We start from the raw sequence: 25,228 nt of genomic DNA on the forward strand, positions 1-25,228 counted from the left end.
ATAATGTTACGTTTTTGGCCATTAATTCTGACCGTTGAGGTTAATTTTTTAAAATGCTCTTTGAGAAGAAGAGAAATAAACCCTCTCCTTTCAAAGTCTCAAAACAAAATTGTGTTTCCCCTTTGTAGGGGCAGAGATCCCTGTCCTCGATCTGCAGCTGATTATTTGGGAGGAATGTCCTGCTCCATACACATCAAAGGCATTATTACTTCATTGCCAGAAGTGGATCAATTTATAGAGTTGTGCAACTGATATTTATTTGCCTTGTGTATAAACTGCGAATGTGTTGCTTAAAGCACAATTTAAACGGAAACCCTCCAAGCACTTTCCTATTACAGACACTGTATAATAATTAAACCAAATTTTAAAAAAAAATCTTCATAATACCATTCGTTAAAAAAAATTTGCGATGGATTCCTTCAACATTTCAAGTAAATGACAAAATGCCTATGACTGCATACAATTCCATATATGCAGTTTCATCCGAGCAAAATTATTTCCTTTTTTCCTGCACTGAACAATTTCTTTCAATAACATGCGAAAATGCGCGGCGTTACTGTACTTCACTGGTATCCCGCCCCTGACGTGATAACCTAATGAAAAAAGCGGTAACCAGCTTTTTGGACCGTAAAGAAAATCTCGTTTGGACCGCCGATATGGCCCTTTCTGTACACGGCTGGTTGTGCACACGTGTATAGGGCATAGCGAGCTACAAAATAGGCCGTTTCGGCGTTTCCACCGAACATGCGCATTACGTACAACTATATGGTGTGCGCTACACTACAAACATGGGCATATCAGTGTTTCCCATTGACGGCGCATTGTGCACACATGTATAGGACATAGCGAGCTACAAAACAGGCCGTTTCGGCGTTTCCACCGAACATGCGCATTACGTACAACCATATGGTATGCGCTACTCTACAAACATAGGCATATCAGTGTTTCCCATCGACAGTGCAAGGTGCACTCATGTATAGGGCACAGCGAGCTACAAAATAGGCTATTTCAGTGTTTACATGGAACATGCGTATTGTGCACAATGCATGTAGCGTGCGCTTACTATAGAAAATGCCATATCATTGTTTCCCATTTCTGTTATATTGTGCATAGGTTCAACGAAGGACTGCTGAGGAAAAATGACAGCATTTTGGCGGTTCAAATGGTATTTTTGTAACGGTCGCAACACTGGATTAAGTTTAACTTGTGGGGGCGTTTTGTTCCTTTCATGTCTTTCGGACCATGGGGCTAAGTTGGAGTTCGTAGAATACCAGGAAAATCCTTCTTTTCTTGTTATTCAGCCAGCATGAATAAAGAAGCTTGGATACATCAGGAATGAAATATTTTGCTTGTCAGGATGCACTTCAAATCCAGGTTGTTGGGAAAAGTTGAGTTTTGAAATTATTCGTCTAACCAAAAGGCTCAAACGCCGGAATAGCAAGCGTTATATATACTAACATTGACTGAGTAGCAGGCTCATCGGTACTTAGTCATTGTATTGGTAAGTGAGCACTGTTTTAGTTTATTTATCAATACCCCGTTGGGCAGTTAGACTAAATTTATTTCCTGTTCGCTTCCTGAAAACTTTAGATTTTCCTTCCTCCATGGTATTGGTTAATTTCGTGGACTGCCTTAACATGTTTATAAGTTGAACATGTTGAAAGTTTAATTGCTGTTTTTCCATTATCCTGTGTGTTTTCAATGCACCTCTGCTCTGTCATTGAATATCTGGGATGGTTTTACAAGGACCCAGTGGCATCCTTTGTAAGAACTTCCCTTTGTTTATAATGCTAGGTTTTTGGACCAAACAAGGGGCACAGTCGCCACAGAAAGTTAGAATAACAAAGAAAAAAAAATTTAAAAAAAGAGAAATTTGGACCCTCCCACTGTGACATACACTTACTACTCGCCCCCGAAGAATCCTGGTTACATCACTGAGCCTATTCACTAGCATAACTTAACATGTAGGAACCTTAGCTCAAATGCCTGTGACATTAAATTTTCTTTCTAATTCCTTTTGAGGGCCCAATTTCATAGTGCTGCTTACCGCAAGTGAAAAATTGGCACTTACTGTAGCGAAAATTCTGTTTCTGTGCTTACGGCGAATGTATTTCACAGGTTAGCAAGGAATTTTGGCTTGTGCATATGTGTACATCCCGTAACTAAGGATTCTGTGCTTAAAGGGTTGGTGCAGAATTTTTCTGCTAGTGCGGTTAGCGCAGAATGGAGATCGTAAGTGTGGAATTCTGCGGTAAGCAGCGCCATGAAATTGGGCCCAGCTCAGATCATAAGATTCTGTCAAAGTTTTTAAAGAGTAAAAAGTTCATTTGTGATGTGATTCATCAGGTTGTGTTGTTCTGAAACGGGAGTCATTTGATGACTGGGTGACTACAGGATAGCAGCAGAGCAGACAATGGCAGTCCCTACAGAGAGAACACCAATGACAGAAAACGGCAGAAGGGGGAAACCATACATGTAACCTCCACGGCAAACTGGTGCAGGATTACATGTATGCAATGTATCAAGACGACATTTAATGGCAGTTTCAATACTACACTCAGTCTCCAGCTTCACTCAATTTTTAATCCCCTGACTTTGAAGATTTTAGCTTGATAGCAAGTCATGTATTGCCACTTGCTATGGACAGATAGATTGAAGTATTCACATTTTTTATTCCGATATGATAGACCAAGTAGTTTGTTCAAAATTTCTTTTTAAAGCTTGTTTCATGTCATGCCCAAAAATGTAAACCTTGTGTACTCTGCACAAAGACAAGAAGACTGATAAAGAATTTACTATTACAGAACATTTAATTTGCAAGTAACAATCCGCAAGTTGGAATGTCTTATCTAAAAATAACAGATATATTACAAGTCTTCTTTATATGACCTGACCTTGGATTATTTTGTTGTAACTGAGACAGATCTTTGTGTTAACTCAGTTCTGAAATGCATTAATGAAAATGTGGAACTTCTTGAGTATAACCTGGAGACAAAAAGACCACCTTAATAACTACAAATCAGCTCTGTTAATGTACTCCATTTATTAATAAAAGCATGTCAGCTGTTTTCTCCACTCTTCCCTTGGGTTAGCTTGAACTTGAGATGTGTGGAGTGTTACTTTAAATGCCAAATGACCAACCAGGAATAATTGAGATTCTTTAAAGTAAAGAAGACATTTAGGACATTGTAACAGTCATTAACACCCAACATGTGTAGGGAAAACAACTGATAAATATGCAATAGTTATAATCTTATTCAAAGCAAGATATCTGGAGTAACTTCATCCTAATTACATGCTGCAAAAATTCATTTTGGGGCCTACAATATTAAGAAGGTAACTCATATAAATATTCACAGTGGTATCATGTCCATTTGTGGATTAAAACTTAGAAGCCTCTCATTCACTCGGTATATTCGGCTAGAAACCATTCTGAATTCTCCAACAATCTCATCTGCAAAAATCCATATTTGTTCTTCATAGATCAGAATTTCAAGCGGCATGAAGTCCCCATGCAGAGTGATAGTGTCTAACCTCTCTTGGAATCCTGCAGTCAGTCCTTAATTTGATTGATTTTGATAGAAATGGGAGGGTTGTTAAATTGATGGCAGGCAAGTTTTTCTTACGACAGCAAAAAAATTGCCAAAACAATTTGTATATGTGGGATGGAGTTCCATTATCATCATCAACTGCCAATGTACTGTCTGCCCGATATTTTCCGCGTGGAATCAAAATGCCTCTTGACATTTTCTTAATAACCTTAAAAACACAAGAGGGATGCTGGTCTCTACTTGCTAGGTGTCTCAGCTCTGTCTTATTTCCTTTAGTAACCATTTTTTCCCCCAAAAGATGTGATTTGTGACATGGTACATCGAAATCAGGAATAAGTGGCAAATTGACTTTTTGAGATATGTACATGGTCAGAAGGAGAATTTCATAAGCTTTAAAATGGTACACATTACAAGTGTGTTGATGGTAACCTTTCATACATACACTTGCGAAATATGCAGAAACTGCCACATCGATTTGTTTTCAACATTTACCCATATCCCCACTTTACTCAGCCAATACGTAGTATGGCCTCAACGACTTATTCCTGATTATGATGTACCGGGTCACATTTTGCTGTAAAGAATAACAAAGTTCCATGAACACGTTGACTGCTTTGCATAAAATTCAAAGTGGCGTTCCCATTTGCCAAGCGTTGTACGCATGCCCACGCATATTTAATATGCGGTACCTTTCACATTTCCATTTGAACATGAGCATTATGCAGACATATGTCCTTAACACTGCCAGCAGTGTATTCGTGTTTTTCAGTGATGCCAGTGTATTAAGTTTACATTACAACAGATTTTCATTTCTAACGAGCATACTCTTAGTGGCAGAATCCCGCACATTTGTGATTATACTCGTAGTCGGCAGTCAACGTGTTAAAGCCTGCATGTTAACAGAAAATTGAGTGTTCTGAAGCAACCAAATATTTGACTAAAGATTGGAGCAGGTGGACTGGACACAAAAGAAACATGTTTTATATCCCACTTACGCTAATGATGACCTAGACATCTGCATATATTCAGGTAACTGTTTCGTTACTTTTTCCACAGAGAGCAGATCTGTGTATATTTTTAACCACCACAAGCAACAGTCGTAATCAGAAAACCAGTCTAGGTGGTTCCATTCCCCCACCTCCACCCCCACAGCCACTTGGTGGGTCGTTCCTATCATCAAAATCCCTCTGGTTTGAGGAGAAACTCTCCAAGCCCTGAGAAGTTCGTAGAGCCATCATCCTCGCCTCCAACTCCCGCTCCTAATTGCGATAAGAAAAAGTAAACAAAGGCAATTTAATAAAGTTGCAAAAGGACAAACAAACATTTCCAAAGAACCTTGCTATGACAGTTGACAATATTCATGTCATTACTGTACACTGACACTACAGACACTGTATAATATGATTCTCTATAAAACCTAATAAAAAAACTCGGCTTGATTATACCATTTGTTAAAAAAAAATCTGCGATGAATTCCTTCAACATTTCAAGTAAATGACAAAATACCTATGACTGCATACAATTCCATTTGTGCAGTTTCATCCGAGCAAAATTGTTTTCTTTTTTCCTGCTCTGAACATTTTCTATCAACATGCGAAAATGCGCTGCGTTACTGTGCTTCACTGGTATCCCTCCCCTGACGTGATAACCTAATGAAAAAAGCGGTAACCAGCTTTTTGGACAGTAAAGAAAATCTCGTTTGGACCGCTGATATGGCCCTTTCTGTACACGGCTGGTTGTGCGCACTTGTATAGGGCATAGTGAGCTACAAAACAGGCTCTTTCGACCTCTCAACCGAACATGCGCATTGCTATATGGTATGCGCTACTCTAAAAAATTTTACAATGGAACAACTGCTGCTGTACACATCCTACCCAGAAAGAATTTCTCAAGGATTTCCCCTCCAAAGAACCCCTCACCAACTGAAAATTATCGTCATATGACTTGGCAACACCAAGCTCAATGTTTTCATATGCACAACTCTACCTCAATTTAATCAATATGTGAAATTTTCAGTCAATTTTCTTCCAGGACACATCACATAAAATGCTTATGCTACACATATCAAAATAGTTCAAACAATTTTAATTTGATTTTGCCACTTAGTGTCTGTCTTTGCCGAAGTAGGTTATCAATCCTTACCTTCAGGTAAATAGCATTATCCTTAGTGACAGCTTCTTGGAGATTCTTCTTCAAAGCCATCTCACGTACATGTAGGTCATGTCGGGGCTTTTCATTTGCTGTCTGGCACCCAGACCATTCTTCACTCTCCCAAGGCACTTGCCTGTAGAACAGAACATAAGCAGTGTCCTTGGGGAAGCGTTTGGTGACATTACCAAATGAGTCGTATGATGAGTTTGAAACTCGACTGTCGTTGAAAAGAAACCACTGATCAGGCAAAAGGTCTTGAGCTCCATCCTGCTCTTTGGCATCGCCAGATTCATGTTCTTTTTTAAGCTTCGACTCGGACTTTTTGTGCACATCATGTGGAAAGTTTGAGTGCCTTGCGTAGCAGTAGTAATGTCCACTCTCAGATGACAGACCAGAGTGAACAATGACACCATACAGTACATACCGGTATTTCAATTCTCTGTTGCTTTCAGAGGCAGCTACGTTCTCACTGTTTTGTCTCAGTCGTTTTGAGCGAGGGGGATCTTGGCACAAGTCCTGCTCATCTGGTTTATCTTCTTCAGTGTCACCTCCGGCCTCTCTTTCTGGATGATGCAAAGCCAGGTCTAGGATCTTAGGGAACCAAACATCAGCTAAGATTTTGCATCGACTTTGAGTTTTAACATCGTAGGAGAAGCGCATGAGTGTTAGCATTAGAACTTTGGGAGCCTTTGATATCTCTATGCGCTTCTCAGCATCTCGAAGGCATTGGCATTTCCCACAGTGATACTGGTTGTCACCTGTCAGAAGCTCAGGGGTTAAATAGTGAACTAGGAGCTCTTCAAGACTGCTGGGAGAGGCATCAGAAGAGTCCCTACCTTCGCCACTCTGTCCTGGACTAGTCACAAAGTCCTTGATAGCTGAGGTGGATGCGGCAGCCCCACCGTTCAATTCCCACTGCTTACTGCCAGATGTTATCTCCTCCTGGGCTAGCCTGTCAGCTGCCAACCCCAAGGACTTACCAGCTTCATCTTTGCTGGTGCAACTCTCTCCTCCCCGCATGCTACTGGTAGTATCAGATCCAGGGAAGGCAAGGGGAAGATCAAAGAACGCTTCAGTCCTGCTTGATATGCTGTTACATGTCAAGCAGCGGATGCGAGTCACAGACTTGCCAGAGAAATACTGCTCCACTATTGATGGACCAATGGGTGATTCAGGCATTGTTTTCTTGGTTTCTGTGACAGGTAACTTTATCCTGACATTACTTGAAGCCTGGTCACACTGCATATTAAACCCACTGACTGTCATCAATTCAGTTACAGCAGAGTTATCCTGTGCCGTCGGAAAGCATATTGGATGTCCCTGCTCAGAGCGAGTGACCTCAGACAATGAAACAGTCAATGTGTTCCTTGTGGGAGAACTGACAGATGTCTCCATAGTGACCTCATTGCATCTTTCATTCTGCGTCTGCTCTCCTGACGCGATTTTCCTATTTTGCTCATTTTTCTCCTTCTGTTCAATTGGCCTTACTTCTTCCTTATTTGCAATCTCATTTGATGACGTATCCATCTTAATTGATGAGTCTACATCTAATCTACTGCATATGTCTATCCCCTTCTGGTCTCCAATCTGTGGTCCACCTTCATCACCTTCCTCCTCTGAGGCAATCCTGCCAGTTTCCCTCCCCAACTTCTTGGCATTCTTCCTCTTCATGTGTTCCACCCATTCCCTAGTCCGCTGCAACTGGGCCTCGAATTTTCGAATGGATTTTTCCTCTTCATCCAGCCTGTCCAAAAGATACTTGAGAAATTCGGAACAGTCCTGCTGGGTGCCTGGTGAGAACCATGGGGGTCGGGAGGCAATCAGGAACTCCCTGGGTGAGTAGGCAGCTCTCTGTAGAAATGCAAAAATCCCACCATGAACCCTCCACTTATTCCTGTTGTGTTAAAACTGTATTTCCCATCCAAATTTGTGAATGTGGCTGAGTTTTCACGCAAGAAAACTGTAAGAAATGCCTTTCTTTTTTGGCTGGGATGTGTTTCAAAAATAACAAAACTCAAGGGACTGATTTCACTATTTCCGATTTCATCATTTCATTTTACTTTCCTATGTGCTGACATAAACATTAATCATTCTTTTTTAGGACAAAATAAATCTGACTTATTCTGAAACATGTTTTTACCACAACTGATCTCTGTGAGGTTACGCACTTATTTCTGCCAACAATTGAACAGCTCTATAAAAAGTTTGTCTCAGATAGGTGAGAAGACAACTTCTGAAAGGAACTAGGTTCTAACGCTACCTGTGTGTGTGTGAGGAAAGCAAATACCGTCTGAAGCCGAGCAACTACACACTGGTCATTGTAGACAGGACATGCCATGATATCCTCATAAAACCTGAAAATTCCAAACGTACAGGTGGTGTAATATAAACATTGACAGAATAACAATGAAACCTACACAACTGGTGCCACTTTCTTATAGTACCTTATATCATAACGTTGAAAAAACAATGCAGAGATTGTTTGACAGTCTTCAAAATGAAAAACCATCAATTCCCCTGGTGGACCTCACTACAGCTCAGACTGGTAAAGGGACTTGCTCACTTGCTGACTCAAACCCTGTAACTTGTGGGACACTGCTCACATAACATTTATTCCCTGGAGTGATTAATTGATTGGAGCTATTATTTCACTCACCCACTAGTCATGAGCAATGCTTGAAGCACACTGTTCATGTAGCAGGTATTCCCCAGATTGACCAGTCCTGTCTTGCCTGTCTCTGACCGCAGCAGGAACCTGGTTGAGAAAGCTGAGTTGACCGGGGCTCCAGACGTCCAAGCACTTAGCTTGAGAGTCTCCCTCATGGCCTCCTCACTGGGACGAGGAATGTCCTGGTTCAAAAGTGAAAACGACATGAAACAACTCTACAAGTCAAATAACCAACATGTTGAAGGTAATATACCTTTTCTGACAAATCAAAATTGAAAACTAGCCTAAGCATGAAGAAAAGGTAGAAAACAAGCATGCAGTAATTTAAAGCAAACAAATACTTCAATTTGTAACAATTCCTCTGAAAGTGCACTATTGGGAAAGACTACCACCTTCAACCATGAAAAAGAAAAAATATGGTCAAGCTGAATGCACAAATATACACGTACATGAAAGAAAGTCACTTTTAAACTTCTGTAGCTGCAAATTTTAAAGTGGGAAATACACTGGCAGTGAAGACAGAAAATTAAAAGCAAGTACTTTTTCTAAAATGTAAGCTCTTTTTGGCTTTTAAAGAATTTTAAGTGTGGCATTTACAAAAGAAATACTTGGAATAAGACATTCGCAATAACCATCCTAAGCACATTGAAATTCAACACCAGTTGTGCAGGACTGTACACACAACTAAGCCACCATCACCCAAGGTTCTGCAATTCCATATCAAGAATGCATGCTATGTTTGGTTTCCCTAAAACTAACCTTGAGGGCATCCAAGACAGGCTCATACAGGTCCGGGTAGCCAGCGTGGTGATACATCAGACAGTAGACAAGCTCAGCTACCTTCTGGGAGCAGTCTTGACTGGAGGGAGTGTTCTCTGACTTCAGTCTCTTCATCAGTTCAGGTACATGAGCTACAATCTGGGAAGGAAAGCAAATTCATGCATTTGAAATGAAGAACGAATGACAGTTGCTGAAATGAACAGTTTCTGTGTTAAAGGTACAGTCTGTCAAACCCTGTTTGCCATCGTGCATTACATTCATTAGAGGCAACAAAAAGTCACTCAGTAATCAGTGTATATTCAGTAAAACAATATTCTAGGATATTTAATTCAAATCAAGAATTGCCGAGTCATGTTTTGAATTGTGCCCAAATTCAGCGTCCTGTGCATGTTCACATTCAGGCAGTTGTAGCTACATGTATGTGATGTCTGACACTGAACTGAAGAATTATAGTAATTGTGCACGCCTGTGCATCCTGTCAACACTTGTCTGAGCTTCCCCAAATAGATCCTGAAAGTTGACCCCTGATGGCATATTTCCAGAACTCATGGATAGGATAGAAGTAATAACATGCAAAAATTTACGATTTTGCAATTTTTTCATTTGATTACTTCTAAAAACTCATCACGGAAAAAGGCTTTTGTAAAATATTAGCTAGCATGATAATTTATACAAAATGGAAAAATTACCTGACCTGAAAGAGAAATATTCTGCTAAAAATTAACCTGTAACCTCTGAAAATCTATAATACATGAAGACCAGTTTAGTTCAACATTTTTGTTTTATGGTACATGTAATCTTTCCTTCAAGCGAAACTTAAAATGTATGAAATATTTTAAGCATTTTCCAATTTATAAGGAAATATATTTAAAGGAATAATCTGCATTTATGAAAGATTCCAAAGCAGAGTCTACTGTAATCTCTGTTGACAAGAACAATCAGGTCAAATCAACTGACTCCAGAATCCATCAAGTAAATCTTTGCAATGTACAATCTCATTGTCAAGTAAGCACATAAAGTGAAAACAAATGTGCATGAACAACAAGACTTAGGAACGATACTGCTGGAAGTGAAAGGTCGTTAATGAAATTCTTTCTTTGCCTTTCTCCAGGTGACTTATCAAACATATTACTAAACACAAAGGTAAAATCCTGATGTCAGTGTTTCTTAGGGTGGTTTTAGTTAGGAATAATCCTCCCAAAAATTCTTGAACGTGATACTATGGTCCTATGTAAAAGTCCCCACAGGCAGACCGTACGAGGGTTGCGGAAGCTCGCTGCATAATTTTTTACTCACAGGCTCTATTAAAAACAAAACTGCTAATAGCAATTTTCCAGAAATACATTATTGGAAATGACCTACTTTCCTTTTTTTTTCTTCAAAACGACAGCATGCCCAAAAAAGATCATTTCACAGGGAGTTTAGTTCCATTACTATCTTTAAACCAAGCATACTTTTCGATAATAATTTCCTCAGTTATTTCTTTTTGGGATTTCAAGCTATTTATGGTGACAGACAACTAAGGTGGAAAGCTTGCAGTAGCACCATGCAAGGATACGATCTCTTTGTGAGTCTGTATGGTTCTGAAAAGAACCATGAGGAACTCAACGTTTCGGACAGTATGCTCTGCCCGTCGTCAGGAGACTAAAGAGATGCCGACATGGAGCACCTACACGAGCAAGAGCCCCTACACAAGGAACTCCACCACATTTCCACGGCACTCCAACGCAACGGATACCAGCCCAAGCAGATCAAGACTCAAGACCCAAGATCAAGTCCCCCTCCCGGCTGTAGGGTCCCCTATACCCAAAGCCAACTAGATAAGGCCCCCAGTTCTGTCACTCTCCCCTACCTAGGACATACCTCCCACTACATCCAGTGTATCCTGAGCAAGCACAACATCAAGGTGTTCCACACAGCTCCCCTTAAGATCCACGGGATGCTGACTTCCCATAAGGACGGGCAAGATCCACACCGCTGACCTGGTGTATACAAGATCCCCTGCCAGTGTGGCAAAGTGTACATCGGAGAGACTGGTAGGGACCTCCCTACCAGGATCAAAGAACGCAAAGCCCATGGCAGGAAGGGGGACTATGAGAAGTCAGCCATCATCAAGCATTCCCACGCCGAAGACCACTCCATCAACTGGGAAGAAGCCCACCTCATCGCCAACATTGAACAGTGGTACCCAAGACACATTAGAGAAGCCTTGGAAATCTCCAAACACCCCACCGTGCCTCAAGACATCGGCTTCTCCATCAGCGACATCTGGCAGCCCCTGCTCACCTCCCGGTCTGATGGGTCCTCTATACCCTAGGCCCTCCCCACCCATGGGTCTCCTATACCCAGGCAACCTTCCCCCGCCACAGCCCATCACCTACTGACATGCATCAGTTCCCAGGTGGATCCACCTGCTGCATCCTCGTACAGACTCACAAAGAGATCGTATCCTTGCATGGTGCTACCGCAAGCTTTCCACCTTACTTCTTTTTGATAGCTGCGAATGAAGGGTTCTACCTTCAAGCAAATAACAAATATAAACAATTCCTTGACAAACCACCCACAGCGGGACCAAGAGAGGGCACAATTTCCTCACAATGGAGGCTCCTTTGGTAGTAACTATGAAATGCATGCGATACGGTTCTGTGAATACTAACCAAATGAGCACTCCCTACCAAGATACACGTACATGTAGCTCTTTTAAACCGACAAGAAGGTGCTTATGCACAAGGCAGATAGCCCCTGTGCTCTTGATTCTATGACTTACCTTGTGAAAGGCTTCTGGCGAGTGTTGAAAACTCAACTGCATGTGGGTGAGAACAGGTAAAGCGCTGTCCCTGACAATAGGGAAACACAGCTTCACAAACACCTGAGCAAGGGAAGTTCAATTGTCGGGGGTAATGGTAACGATAGAGAAATGATTACTAAGGTTTAAGGAAGGATGGAATCATTTTGGGAGCGTTTTGTTGGTAAAAGTTTCAAAAGGTCAGTTTTCTTGTGTTCTGTTTGTGAGGCACCAGCAAACACTCAGAATTACTTTGTCACAAAAGAACTGTCATGTTTTCTACAAAATGGACAGCAACAAGACAAATACCCATGAAGTATTATTCTTGCAAGGATTTTTGTTGATAAAACAGGGCTGAAGCATCTTTGATAGAGTTTGAACAGAATGGTTCAACTGTCTGCTCAAGTACAGGTCTACATTGTGATTCTGCTACTTGTATTAACAATGCGACTATTCAAATACATTTATAAATCATTTGTGTGACTGGTGTTCCAAGAGTTTCTTCCACTGTAAGATAAAAGCAAATTGGCTTTATACATGTAATATTAGAAATGAAACTAAGTTTCTCGGAATTCTCAGTTTTTCCATCAGCATTCCATTTTTACATTGTACCTTTTCAATTGAAGCAAGTGTAACATTGATCAACATGGTGAACTTCTGTGCTAATGCCAGATTTTTCAGGAAAGACACAATCCATTGGTCAATGTTCAGGATACGAGGCCAGGACAGCCAATCGATCATTCTGCTGAGAGCAGTGGTCATGCGCTCATCCACAATGGACACATCTGAGGCTGCATTCTTGGTGACTGTAGCAATGAGTTCGACAGGGACATGTTGTACCAGGGCGCCGAGGGCGACTGAAGGGTTTGGCCGGTCACTAGAGGGCAGCGCTGAGATGAGATTAAAGACCGCTGCCAGTGATGGCAGGACAGTCACCATGTTGTCATGCCAGATGTGGTGTAGCATAGCACTGATGTGTATCATGCCTTCCAGGTTAGCCTTCATGGCAGCTTCCGATGGTGCAACTTGGAGTGCGCTGACATTCTCCACAGCCGCAATGCACAATGAGGCAGCGGCAGTCCCTTTAGGGAGACAGTCTGGGAAGGCCAAGAGGAGATGGCTGACTTCCACTAATGTCAGCAGGTCCCTGTGCTTTCTGATAAGCGCCACTGCTTGCATCTGGATGATTTTGGCTGCTGTGGCCCGGTTCTGCAGCATCTTCAGGCACTCATGGACAAAGCAGACGGTTCTGTCTGGATGTGGGATGTCCATCCTAAGAATGCCCACCAAGAACTGGTGGTTGAAGAACTCCTCAAAGATTGTCTGGTTGTGTTTGGCCCAGGCATGAAACAGCTGTCTTCCCATCTGCTGCATGAAGTCTGAGTCACTCTCCGTCACCCATCGGGATGAGATGTCCAGGATGGCTATGACAAGGTCTTCAGGAGGGGCTTTGCTAGCAGAGTTGATGATTCTATCAATGATAGCTCTCTTGACTGCCTCTGAGTGGGTTGAGGCAGCAATACCAAGCAGAATTTTATCCATATTGAATGACTGACAAAACTACCCTGAAAAGACAGAAAATGAAAACACTCTTTATTTGGGGAAAAATTCAGATCTGCCTTCAGATCTCAGGGAGAGGGGAATATATTCCCAACATTTTGTTCTAGGGAATGAACCATGGATCCTAATCCAGAGTTTTGTTTTAAAAAGGAAATATGAAAATACCACCATGAGTTAACATGGAAATTTGTGTATAAAAATTTGCAGCACTGTCACAACAAGGGTTGAATTGCAAGTGTATTGCATGTTGTGTACATCCAAAAAATTATGTCCCTCTTCTAATTTTTCAACAGCATATGAAGACTGCATGTAATTGATCATTTGCAGATGAAACCAATGAAAAATTTACTAGATTCAATTCCAAATACTAATGCCCTGGCACTAGCAAAACAGATGCCCTTTAATGCAGTTGGTAAGGAGATAACAACTGGTTAGTCCCTTGTATTGGTACCAGAGGTCCTCAGACACTGGAAGTTTGCCACATGTCAACAGTCCCAACTATACTGTTAAATTTTGCAAAAGTTTGTTTCTTATTGTACAAGATTAATTATTTGGAACTTGTATCTCATGCCAGCTTAATTTCCTGCTGTAACGTGTGTGAAGAATTCAATGGAACTGTATGTAGTGTGTGTGGAAGCACAATAGGCATGAATGCCCCACCTAGACCCACATACACTTGTAGCCTTGCAGAATCAGAGTTACCTATAACCTCCCTGGTGTTCCTTTTGGGTTTCACTAATTTATTCTAAATAGTCTCCTTTGTGTTAGGAGTGGGCTATATAAGGCGTAGAAAGCCCAGGTCCAGCAGAGGGTGGAGACCCGCGAAGATTTTGCCATGACCGGACGTAGGATTGGATGTTCGAGAGCGCGCGAAAATTTGAATCTCCGTCAGCCAGTGACTGCCTTCGTTTGGCATACTTGATTTTTTTTTTTTTTTTAAGATTCTTGTGTTGCTACTTCAACTGGTAAGCAATATCTCATTATCAGGAGGTTTTAAACTTTAAGCTTTCCCCCTTTTCTAGGCCGCTTTAGGCTGATTCCACCCCAAGATGGAAGATGAGATGGAATCAGACACCTCATGGGATCAATTATCACAATCTAATCAAAGGCCTTATGACAATCTTCAAGAGAATGATGACAGATCACGATCAACCCTAGATAGATTAATGAGTCAAGCCCAAAATGAAACACAGTCTCAACCAAAAAGCCGTAAATGACAGCACATAACATACAGTGACGTCTACACAGACTCAGATAATGACCCTCCACAAAACTCCCAACCTAAACGCCGTCTCATTCAGAACTCAAACATCAAGAGTCAACCTACACTGGTCATCATTAATTCCCCTGATATCAAACTTGCTAAGGTTAGCCCGATTAAAATTACTAAAGCCTTGAACATCCTAGGTCGCAACTTCGTGAAAAGCGTCACCAAAAACAATCCAGGGAGCATTATTGTAAGATGTCATACGTCAGCCCAGGCCAAAAAACTCGAAGCCATGTCGCAACTTGATCAATGGACTATAACTACCGAATATGCAAAATCATAAACCCAGAGTAAAGGTGTCATAACTGGAATCCCCACTGAACTAGATGACAAAGAAATTCTGGAAGATTGCAAGAAACAATGTATCCTAGAAGTCAAGCGTCTAATGCGCAGAAAAGATGGTAAATTGGAGAAAAGTCTGTCTGTCTGCCTAACTTTTAACACTCCCACCCTCCCTGAAACCTTCCAACTAGGATATGAAAACTTCAGAGTCAAGCCTTTCATCCCACCCGTCATCTGTTGCTTTAACTGCCAACGGCTTGGTCATGTGGCAAATAACTGTTGTAGCGCTACTAGATGTGTTCGCTGTGGCGACTCTCACTCATACGAACACTGCACACAGAAGGATGAAGTTAAATGCTGCAGATGTGGGGAGCAACATTCATCAGCATATGCAGGGTGCAATACTATGAAACAAGAAAGACGCATCCAGAACATCAAAGTTTCATACAATATATCATATGCAGACGCAGCAAAGGCTATTAAAACAGACATCTCAATAAACCCAAACACATCATCCACCCAATCTACTCCTGCAACACGACCAATGGCGACCCCTGAGGTAAAATCCCCAAGTCATGACAACCCAAATAGAACAAAAACTAAGATCAGCAGACCTATTCAACCCAAAACTACCCTCCCCTCGAAACAAAGAAAGGATGCCACCACCCAAACTGAACAGGCAACTGCAACACAAATTGAATCCACGCATCAGTGCCTTTGTAGCGCAGTCAATATCCTGGAACTACTCACCGGAGTAATGCAAATAATGGATACCCTCAAGAACAAAGACGAGAGAGTAGCTGCAACTAAATCTCTTATCGACCATCTTCGTTCCGAACCTGAAGAACTCAAACAACACAAAGAAAAACCTGGCAGATGCAGATCAACTCCACAGACTCCATCCAGCCCGAAGAAAACAGATCATCAAACAAAAACAGGAACACACTCATCTGACCAGTCAAACGCAAGCCAACCTTCCAAAAGTAACAGAAACGCAACATCATGAATATTTACACTTTGATGACAGGTTTACTTATCTCACAATGGAATGCACAATCCCTTCTGGCTCATCAAAAAGAACTAAAAGAAATAATTTACTCCTGGCCTACGATCTAGAAACCAGACATTGTTTGCGTCCAAGTAACTTGGTTGAAAGAGAATAAAAATTTTAGATAAAGTGGCTACGATGTATACTGCCATGACCGAAACAACTCAAACAAAAAAACTGGTGGTGGATGCGCTTTTATTGTAAAACATGGAGTTGCTTTCAAATACAAAACGGGTTTTAATATCCCTCTGGAGCTCCAAATAGGTGAAATTTACGATGACTGTAAAAATAAAATTAACATCATCAATGCTTACAACCCTTGCTCCTTAACCCTTAACCCTTAACCAAATCATTGGAAACACTGACAAGCCTTGCATAATTTGTGGCGACTTTAATGGTCACAACCCACTATGGGGTAGCTCTAAACTTGATCACAATGGATGAATTATTGAGGATATTATCTCTAACAACAACTTGGTCTGTCTTAACACTGGAGAAGGTACCAGAGTTAACTCATCACGCAGTTCCCTTTCATGTATAGATATTACCCTTGCCTCCCCTTGCATAGCCTCCAAATGCAAATGGACCATTCTAAATAGCACGATGGGGAGCGATCACTGTCCAATTACTATTGAAATTAATCATCACATTTATAAAAGCACTAACCACTCTACACCTCGGTGGTCACTTAAAAAAGCTGATTGGGGCAAAATCGCAAAGGAATGCAACTGTCTAATCAGTAAGCCAGACAACACAGTCAGTATCAACGCCTCATACGGCAACTTCAGTCATGAACTTGATTGCGCAATGACTAGTTCTATACCTAAAACCAAACCTAGTCGCACAAACAAACCACCTACCACTTGGTGGAATGACGAATGTCAGAAAGTTATACAAAACAAAAAGGAGGCTTTAAAAAAACTGAGAAAAACTAGTCTCCCATCTGATCTAATCAATTATAAAACAGCCTGTGCTATCGCTAAGAAAACCATCAAAGTTGCAAAAAGAAAAGACTGGGAACAATTTTGCAACGACCTTAAGCCAGGAACTAATACTAAACTTATTTGGAACAAAATTAAATGTATTTACCCTTCTCACAAAAAGACCAACATTCCAGTCATTAATTATGATGGTAAAAACGTTGTCACTGACAAAGATAAAGTTGAGACCCTTGATGATAAATTTGCTAAAATCAGTAGCAATGAAAACTACAACCCCTCTTTCATCAACACCAAAAAAGAGGCGGAAAGTGCTTTCAAGTTTCAAGACAGCAATGATGGAGTCCTTAATGAACCCTTCAACATTGACGAACTGAATTATGCCATTGATGCTTCCAAATGTATAACACCGGGAAAAGATGAAATCAGCAATGCGGTTATCAAACATCTGCCCATTAAAATCAGGGAATACTTACTCATCATCTTCAACATGATCTGGTACACCTCCTAATGCCCTAAGCAGTGGAAAGACACTATTCTCATTCCTATCCTCAAACCAGGGAAAGATCCAGCCAACCCTTCACCTTACCGCCCAATAGCTCTCACCTCCACCTTATGCAAGCTAATGGAATGCATGGTTAACTCCCACTTATTGTGGTATATAGAAACACATGACCTCTTCAGCCAGAAACAGAGCGGCTTCCGTAAAGGACGTACCGGTAGCACAAAAGATCACATTCTGAATCTTGAGTCATCCGTCAACAAAGCCTGTGCTAACAAAGAAAGTACTCTAACAGTCTTTCTTGACATTGAGAAGGCCTACGATATGCTATGGCGTAAAGGGATTATAATTAAACTCCAAGCCATGGGCATATATGGGCGAATAACCCGCTGGATTGATAATTTTCTCTGTGATAGAAAAATCCAGGCTAAGGCCAACAATATTCTTTCTACTGAAAGAACCCAGGAAAATGGTGTTCCCCAAGGCAGTGTCATCAGTCCTTTGCTTTTTAACATTGCAGTGAACGATCTCTCCCAGCACCTTCCCAACGTCAAAGTTTCCCAATATGCAGACGACATAGCCATATGGAAGTCTAACAGGAACATCTCTTTCCTTGAGAAAATAATCCAAAATAGTCTTACTAATATTCTCACTTGGTGTGAAAAATGGGGTTTCAAATTATCCTACCCTAAAACTGTTGCAGTTCTATTCACCAACAAACAGAAAACTAACGTCTCCCTCTCTGTCCAAAACCACTCGATCCAATTTTTACAATCAGCCAAATTCCTGGGCGTTACCTTCGACAGCAAACTTACGTGGAAACTACATATAGATAATATTGTCATGAAAAGCAAAAGAAAACTTAACCTCCAGCGCTGTATTAGCGGAACCACGTGGGGCGCTGACTGCAAGACACTTTATCAGTTATACTCAGCTTTAATCAAACCAGTTCTTGAATACGGATATGAAGCTTTCGACTCCGCTTCTACTACGATGAAACAAAAATTAGACAGCACACAATATCAAGCTCTTAAAATCTGTACAGGGGCTCTCCAAGGTACTCCTCTCTTTAAGCTTCAATTAGAATGTGGCGACCCTCCACTGAACCTCCGTCCTCAATTCTTGAGTGACATTTAAAGCATCACAATAAAGGCTCACAAAAACCACCAAATCAGTATATTGATCAAGATAACTGGCAAAAAAATTACTTCAATGAGAAATGGAGTCAAACGCCACTCAAAACTCCTTTTGAAGGCAGAACTACTAAATATGATATTGTTACCTTCCCTTTGACTAACACCTTTCCATATTGGCACTATTACAATCCCAACATATCTACAGAAATCTTTTCCCGGATCTCATACAATGATGACCCAAACATGCGAGAAAGTATTAGCAAAGAAGTTATTAATATGGTTTGGCACAAATCACTTCAGATCTATACTGATGGATCTTTTAATCCTGACCTCAACACAGTTGGCTGCAGTCTGCATATTCCCCAACTTAACTACTCAAAAAATGTCAGACTTAACAACGGTATCTCTATTTTCACAGCTGAACTTTTCACCATCCTCTTAGCCATGGAATGGATAGAAACCGTCAATCCACTTCACTCTTGTATATTCAGTGACTGTTTAAGTGCCATCCAAGCTATTGCTAACCCCCTGCCCCAGAATAAGATCGTCTGTGACATTCGACATACCCTCATTAATATTCAGCACCAAGGAAACGTTGTATTCGAATGGATTCCGGGCCATTGTGATATTCCTGGCAATGAAAAAGCTGACAAATTAGCTAAACTAGGAACAAAAAAACCAAATGTTGACCATCACATCCCTTTCTCTGACACCGAAATCAAACGCTGTCTTAAAAAGGATCTCATATATAATTGGAAAAAGTCCATCCCAAATATTGACCCTTCTAAGCACCTACAGCTTGACCCTTCCTTTACCTTTACAAAATGGGGCAAAGGACATACACAAGAAATTAAGCTACACAGACTTTGCCTGGGCATCTGCAAAGGACTTAATACTTTCCTCTACAACATCGGAAAAACTTCCAATGACTTTTGCGATTCTTGCGGAACTATCGATGATGTCAAACATTTCCTGCTTGAGTGTAATAAGTTCAATACACAGACAGACCGTCCAGAAAACACTAGGTTTAACCGACGCTCAAATGAATCTCACACAATTATTAGGGCAAAAACATTTCTCCCATTAAACCTAAAATACATCCATAATTGTAATGTCAATGTCTAACTGCTCCCTTTAGAGTCTTTATTCCTCCTTGATTTTGAGATTATTGCACATGTGTGGGAGAGGGGGCGCCAATGGTTGGCTGGACACAGTGTCGCCTTTCATCACCTGAAGGTGTTGCGGACCTGCGAAGAACCCGGTGGGGCCCGGGCCCTTAAATTGCACGGTACACGGTCCGACCTTGCAGGGCACCAGCGACACTGCATGTTCGAAGGATCATTGGCGTTACCTCTTCTCTTGCTCACATGTTAATGCCTTTCTGTTGTAGCACTTTTTAATGTCCTTTTCTTTTTCCTTTCTGGCTCTCATAATATCCACTCTTTTAAGTCTTTACTGTCTGATCAAGTGTCTTTAGCTATTTGAATTTCTAGCCGTACTACCACATGGCTAAGCGACCTTTTTGCTAATGCCATAAAGGGCACTAGCGAATGCCATACATGCCATTAATTCTACAACAACAACAACAACAGGTCCAGCAGAGTGTTACATTGACATGGTTGAGAGTGGTGGTGTGGAAGATGAAGATACAGTGGACCTGATGGTGACAGACAACTGAACAGTGCCAGTACATGCAGGTCAAGAGCGATCTCAGGAAGTACCTGACAAGGGACTTCATAGAGTGTCTACCACCACATACCCACCATTTCTGTCCATTAATTATCTGTGCAATCTACTCAGATTGGCAGTCTGGCACTCTCAAGCCTTCTGTAAGTCAAAAACTTTTTATTTACATACATGTACATCTACAGGGCACGTAAGAAGTGTACTTATTTCATTTCACTTTAAGAACCCATGGGTCTCCGTCATAGAGTGAATAGAGTGGCACATGCGAACGGCCACAGTACTTCAATGTCCCCCACACAGTGCACATCTCCAACAATCATTGGTGCACAGTACCACCGCGGCTAACCCGTACCCAAGACTTCACAATGGCAATGTTCATTTCATTTGAAGTTCATTTCTGGTATTGTCAACACTTGTTAATTCAATTTTTTTTTAAAGTTACAACTATATTTAAACGTTGGGCATCAAAGATCCATTTGAATTGTCTGATTGTTACTTTTCTGGTTGGTGTCATTTCTGATGGCTGTCATAATTAATTCCTACTGGTAGTCAGCCCCTTTCTGGCCATTTCTATTCTCTCATTTTAGTGCCTTCAGTGATTTGGTAGTGCACACGATCAAAATTTCTAATCCGTCAGGAGCATTCGTACAGTGTTGGAATAGGAAACTTATCCCTATTCAGGTCTGAAGTTCTGAAATTGAAAAAAGTTATTCTTTACGTAAAAAAAGTAGAGACACAAAAAAGAAAATGAGAATTGACGATTACTTCAAAAAAATGTTAATTCTTTGCCAGTAAAAAAAGAGAAAAAAGTGCTTCACTTATTAGGTATACTGTGGCAATGAGTTGTGTAATTACATGCACACAGGTCAATGTACTGTTTGGTGTTATTATCCTTGAAACTCAGAAATTATCTCCAGCAGGGAAAAATTATTTATTCATGGTTGAGGGGCGAATCAGAGAATAAATTGAAATCTTGTTCTTTTTTCCAAATATTTCACTGTTTCAAAAGTGGACCAGCCATAATGGATCTAAAAAACTCTCCACACAATGAAGACTTGATACGGCATTTGTACAAGAAGGTTGGGTTTAATGGGAATTTGGGATTCTAACATTTTTGAACTTTGTATTGCAAAAAGAGCTACGATCTGGTACTATACAAGTAGACAGAGTTCTAGTGTTACACTTAAGAACTGAATTGCTTGTCAAAGATCTGTGCCTTTTATTGCATGACTTGGGAATCTAAGAAATGCTGCGACACATATTTTTAAAACTGTATTACATGTAAATGCACACAGTTGCACACATTTGTTTTGAACTTTTGAACAAAGCACATTATAAAAGAAAGATAAATAAGGGAGATTTTAAACTATGTAAGCAATTCTGAGAGTGAGGAAATAATATTTTATAGTTACAATTCAACCTTGATTGAATTGAAGTGTATAACAAAAATGTTATTGTGAATACGGGAGACAGTGACACTAATGATGGTATACAACGCAGTGTTATCTTGTATGGTGTTCCATATGTGCCATCCGGCGTCGCATTTTTCAACCGCCATCGCATTTTTCAAGCGCCATCGCATTTTTCAACCGCCGTCGCCTGTCATTGTGAATAAGCCATTAATCATCAGTGGTCAACCTTGGTCCAGCCGGACCTGAAGTTGTTGACTTGGATGTGAAAAGTGTGCGTACATATTTTTAATGATTATGGAAACGGCTAAATTAGCATGTATGCTGTTTAACTGTTTGTAAATAAATTAACAGCCCTTTAATGAACCCGATTAGTCGTGGAAGTTCACCTCGCTCAATTTGGTTTCTCACTTCTGCAAGCATTTTGAGTGAAAAATGTCCCCGTACTGATGATTACTAGTTGCTACAAAAATCGAACTCAGTATGGTAGGCCTATTGTTCACTCTGGTTGGTATGGTATTTGCCATCTTGCAGACATGCTTCCTGAGGGAGCGTTTATCGCAGTACGGTCTATAATTTAAAAATGTAACTACTCTTGGTGAAGAAATGTCACGCACCATAACTTTGAGAAATTTTACGTTTTCTTGGTTGAAAGAAGTTGTCAGCAATACAAAAATCGCGCACAGTTTTCCGAAAATACTTTTTGAACCATGAAAATCTGTCCAGAGGAAGCCAAGACTGATCTTATTTTTTCATTACAGTGGTAGAAAGGTATTTCGTCGTAGCTGCTGCTTCTTGATTGACCCTGGGGTTACACGTACATGTACATGCGTTTCGGTCTAATTTTCTTTTTTCTGTGACAAATGTTGCTGTACGTGTGAGAATCTCCACAACAGATAACTTTGTTCTTTATTAGACCAGTTTTCGAGTGTTTTATAATAAGCTGGCGGTACTGGTGATGGACGAGATCCTGGCCTCCATAGGTCTTTCCGATGAAGTTATGAAAAATGCGACGCCCGGTCAAAAAATGCGACGCCAGTTAAAAAATTCGACGCACGGTCAAAAAATGCGATGCACGTTTGAAAAATGCGACGCCCGTCGAAAAATGCGACGGTGGTTGAAAAATGCGATGCCGGTTGAAAAATGCCACGCCCATCGAAAAATGCGACGCCGGTTGAAAAATGCAACGCCGGATGGCACATATGGAACACCATAATCTGGTGAGTTTTATATACTTAAATGCTTTCAAACTTGCAAATAATCTGTATCCATAGTTCATTGTACATTCTCTTTCAATTGTGGATACCTATTTTATAGCCAAGTTGTGAAGTTGGTGAAGAAATTACCAGCCACTAGCCAATCAGATGCTGCGTTTTGTTCATGCCACCAAGGCTAGCCCAGAAAATGGTAATTCCCCGGAGAAAGTAGTGTTTGAAATCCGTAATCATCAGCTTCATCAAAGCATAAGATTGAAAAGTACAATCCTCAAAGGTTATGAAAACATGTATAAATCTATTTAAACAACATTTGATGGCAGTAAAAGCAGTGGAAATGACAATAATTTAAACGTGAAATTGGCCTCAAACTGCCAACACCGCTTGAACATGAGATGTACATTTCGATACCCACTGGGCACAGATCGAAAAAAGACCACTGCTGTTCCATCAATTTCCATGAAATTAAGCAGAAATATACATGTAGCTAAATAACAAAGAAACAATAATATACTTTGAAGCAATAATTTACTCCCCTTCTGTAACTGACCAATGCATTTGATGCAACAATTTTAGCAAAATTTCGAGACAAAAATTTAGGATTTTCCATTCCAACTTAGTTGCCATATTGAACTGAAGGGAGTTGTGGGAAAGCATGGACTACAATATAAAAAAAGTCAAAATCCATGACGATTTCACCCCAAACGAAGCAAAAATAGACATCCCATCATTGGAACTGTTCAGAGATCTGTCAAATTGAAAATGAGGCTGAGTGCCAATACTGAATGGGCATTCGCATATCAAAGAGGGCAGTGTCTATGTCTAGCTGGCAAAATAACCTGTGGTTGAATTTAGCAAAAATGTATGTATAAAACATGTAAGTATATTAAGTTTTCCACATTAAAAAGCTTGCCTAGCCACAATTTAAAGTGAAAGAAATGGGGCAAAATTAGTCCTTGCTATCATGATCATACAATGTATGTAAGTTATTAAGTAGTAGCATGAGTAGGCCCAAGGCCTACATCTACAATTCGCCTTCTAGGTTAAATATTATAACCCATGTCTAATACATTGTCAGATGCACAGACCATAATACGTCCGACAAGGATTTGATTTTAGTTTCCCCTTTTTTACGAAAAAGGTGCAATGGCACTGAGAAAAGCGTATCAAACAGCACACGAAACCTGCGGATATCACACAGAAGGCGGAAGGGCCGATGCGTTTATCTGAATTTCTGGCACTGTGGCAGTGAATAAAAGAGTTTCGAACATCTTCACTGAAAGTTTCAAATCCAGTTAAGAAATATCTACAATGAAGTTTAAGCAAACATACCTTTTTTTACAATAAGTTACTGTAAAAAGCGCAATTCATCGTTTTTATTTCAGCCGTCGCACACACGGTACACACAATGCATTTATCAAGTTTTATCATCGAAGCGTAGGTGATGACCTTATAAATTGGCTGTTGAGGGCGCTATTTATGGCTTTAAGTTTCATTTTTCAGAGCAACATGCAGTCGTTTTTCAATGTTTGTATCAGTTGACACCTTCCTTTTTTTTTTACTTTATCACACATTTTTATACCACCAATTTAATTTCATATCGTTTCTTACTGGATACAAATTAAATCTAAAACAAAACAAGTGGGGGACCTTGACGTTTCGACAGATTAGGCAATTTTTCTGAAACACAAAATGCGAAGCATATTCAAGTTGGCTTTGCAAGTTAAAAAAAATCATTGCTAGAAAACAAAGCACCATTACGAAACTGAATTTACGCTAGGAGTTGAATGGAGCAGAAACAAAAGTTTGGAAAAGTCCGACCTTATGGCATAACTAGGGTAAAATCTGAGGGTGGTACGCGGGCTTGGACACATTCTTCCAACTCCAGGGGTCAGCCTCAGTAAGTGAAAGAAAATAATCGTGGCCGGTATACTATGGATTCATGTAGTTTTTAGTCCATTTCACAATTTTAAATGGGGGGATAAAGGGGCACAGAATTGGGGGATGGACACTCATCAGTAGCTTCAGGTGGAAGGAGGTCAACTTCCAGGTATTTTCAAGCAAATGGGTGATTTTCGATCCTTTTTCCATTTCTTTTTTCGCTCCCTCTCATTTATTTTTATTATTATTATTATTATTATTATTACTATTTTTCCTCCATGTCCCAACCCCCTCCTGCATCGCCCATTGAAAGGATCGAATGTTCAAGAAAGCATAACAAGATGCAACTTCAAGTCAAAGGCTAAAAATA

General features: G+C 40.5%; 1 protein-coding gene and 1 long non-coding RNA gene across 5 annotated transcripts; one reads left to right on the forward strand and one right to left on the reverse strand.

Annotated features, from left to right (window-relative positions):
- Positions 1-856: 856 nt before the first annotated feature.
- On the forward strand, positions 857-3,080 carry LOC110983744 (uncharacterized). Its single transcript, XR_015424434.1, has 2 exons — positions 857-1,501; positions 2,347-3,080. It is a non-coding gene; the product is annotated as an uncharacterized LOC110983744 (long non-coding RNA).
- LOC110983743 (ubiquitin carboxyl-terminal hydrolase 38-like) lies at positions 2,792-24,400 on the reverse strand. Of its 4 annotated transcripts, none has more exons than XM_022243257.2 (9): positions 24,310-24,400; positions 12,548-13,500; positions 11,918-12,019; positions 9,130-9,288; positions 8,359-8,552; positions 7,963-8,056; positions 6,127-7,553; positions 5,694-5,835; positions 2,792-4,810 (listed from the first exon to the last, which is right to left on the reverse strand). In XM_022243257.2, the coding sequence occupies exons 2-9, from the start codon at positions 13,475-13,477 to the stop codon at positions 4,655-4,657; spliced, it is 3,204 nt and encodes a 1,067-aa protein (XP_022098949.2). In that variant the 5' UTR covers positions 13,478-13,500; positions 24,310-24,400; the 3' UTR covers positions 2,792-4,654. The 4 variants fall into 4 exon arrangements, with proteins under 4 accessions (XP_022098949.2, XP_086989500.1, XP_022098948.2 ...); XM_087133374.1 differs by adding an exon at positions 15,795-16,018 and having other exon boundaries at positions 5,694-7,553; XM_022243256.2 differs by having other exon boundaries at positions 5,694-7,553.
- Between the last annotated feature and the right edge of the window lie 828 nt (positions 24,401-25,228).

This window comes from Acanthaster planci, linkage group LG02 (assembly GCF_054643075.1).
Source record: "Acanthaster planci isolate LZ-2023a linkage group LG02, COTS_SCS, whole genome shotgun sequence".
Classification (NCBI taxonomy): Eukaryota; Metazoa; Echinodermata; class Asteroidea; order Valvatida; family Acanthasteridae; genus Acanthaster; species Acanthaster planci.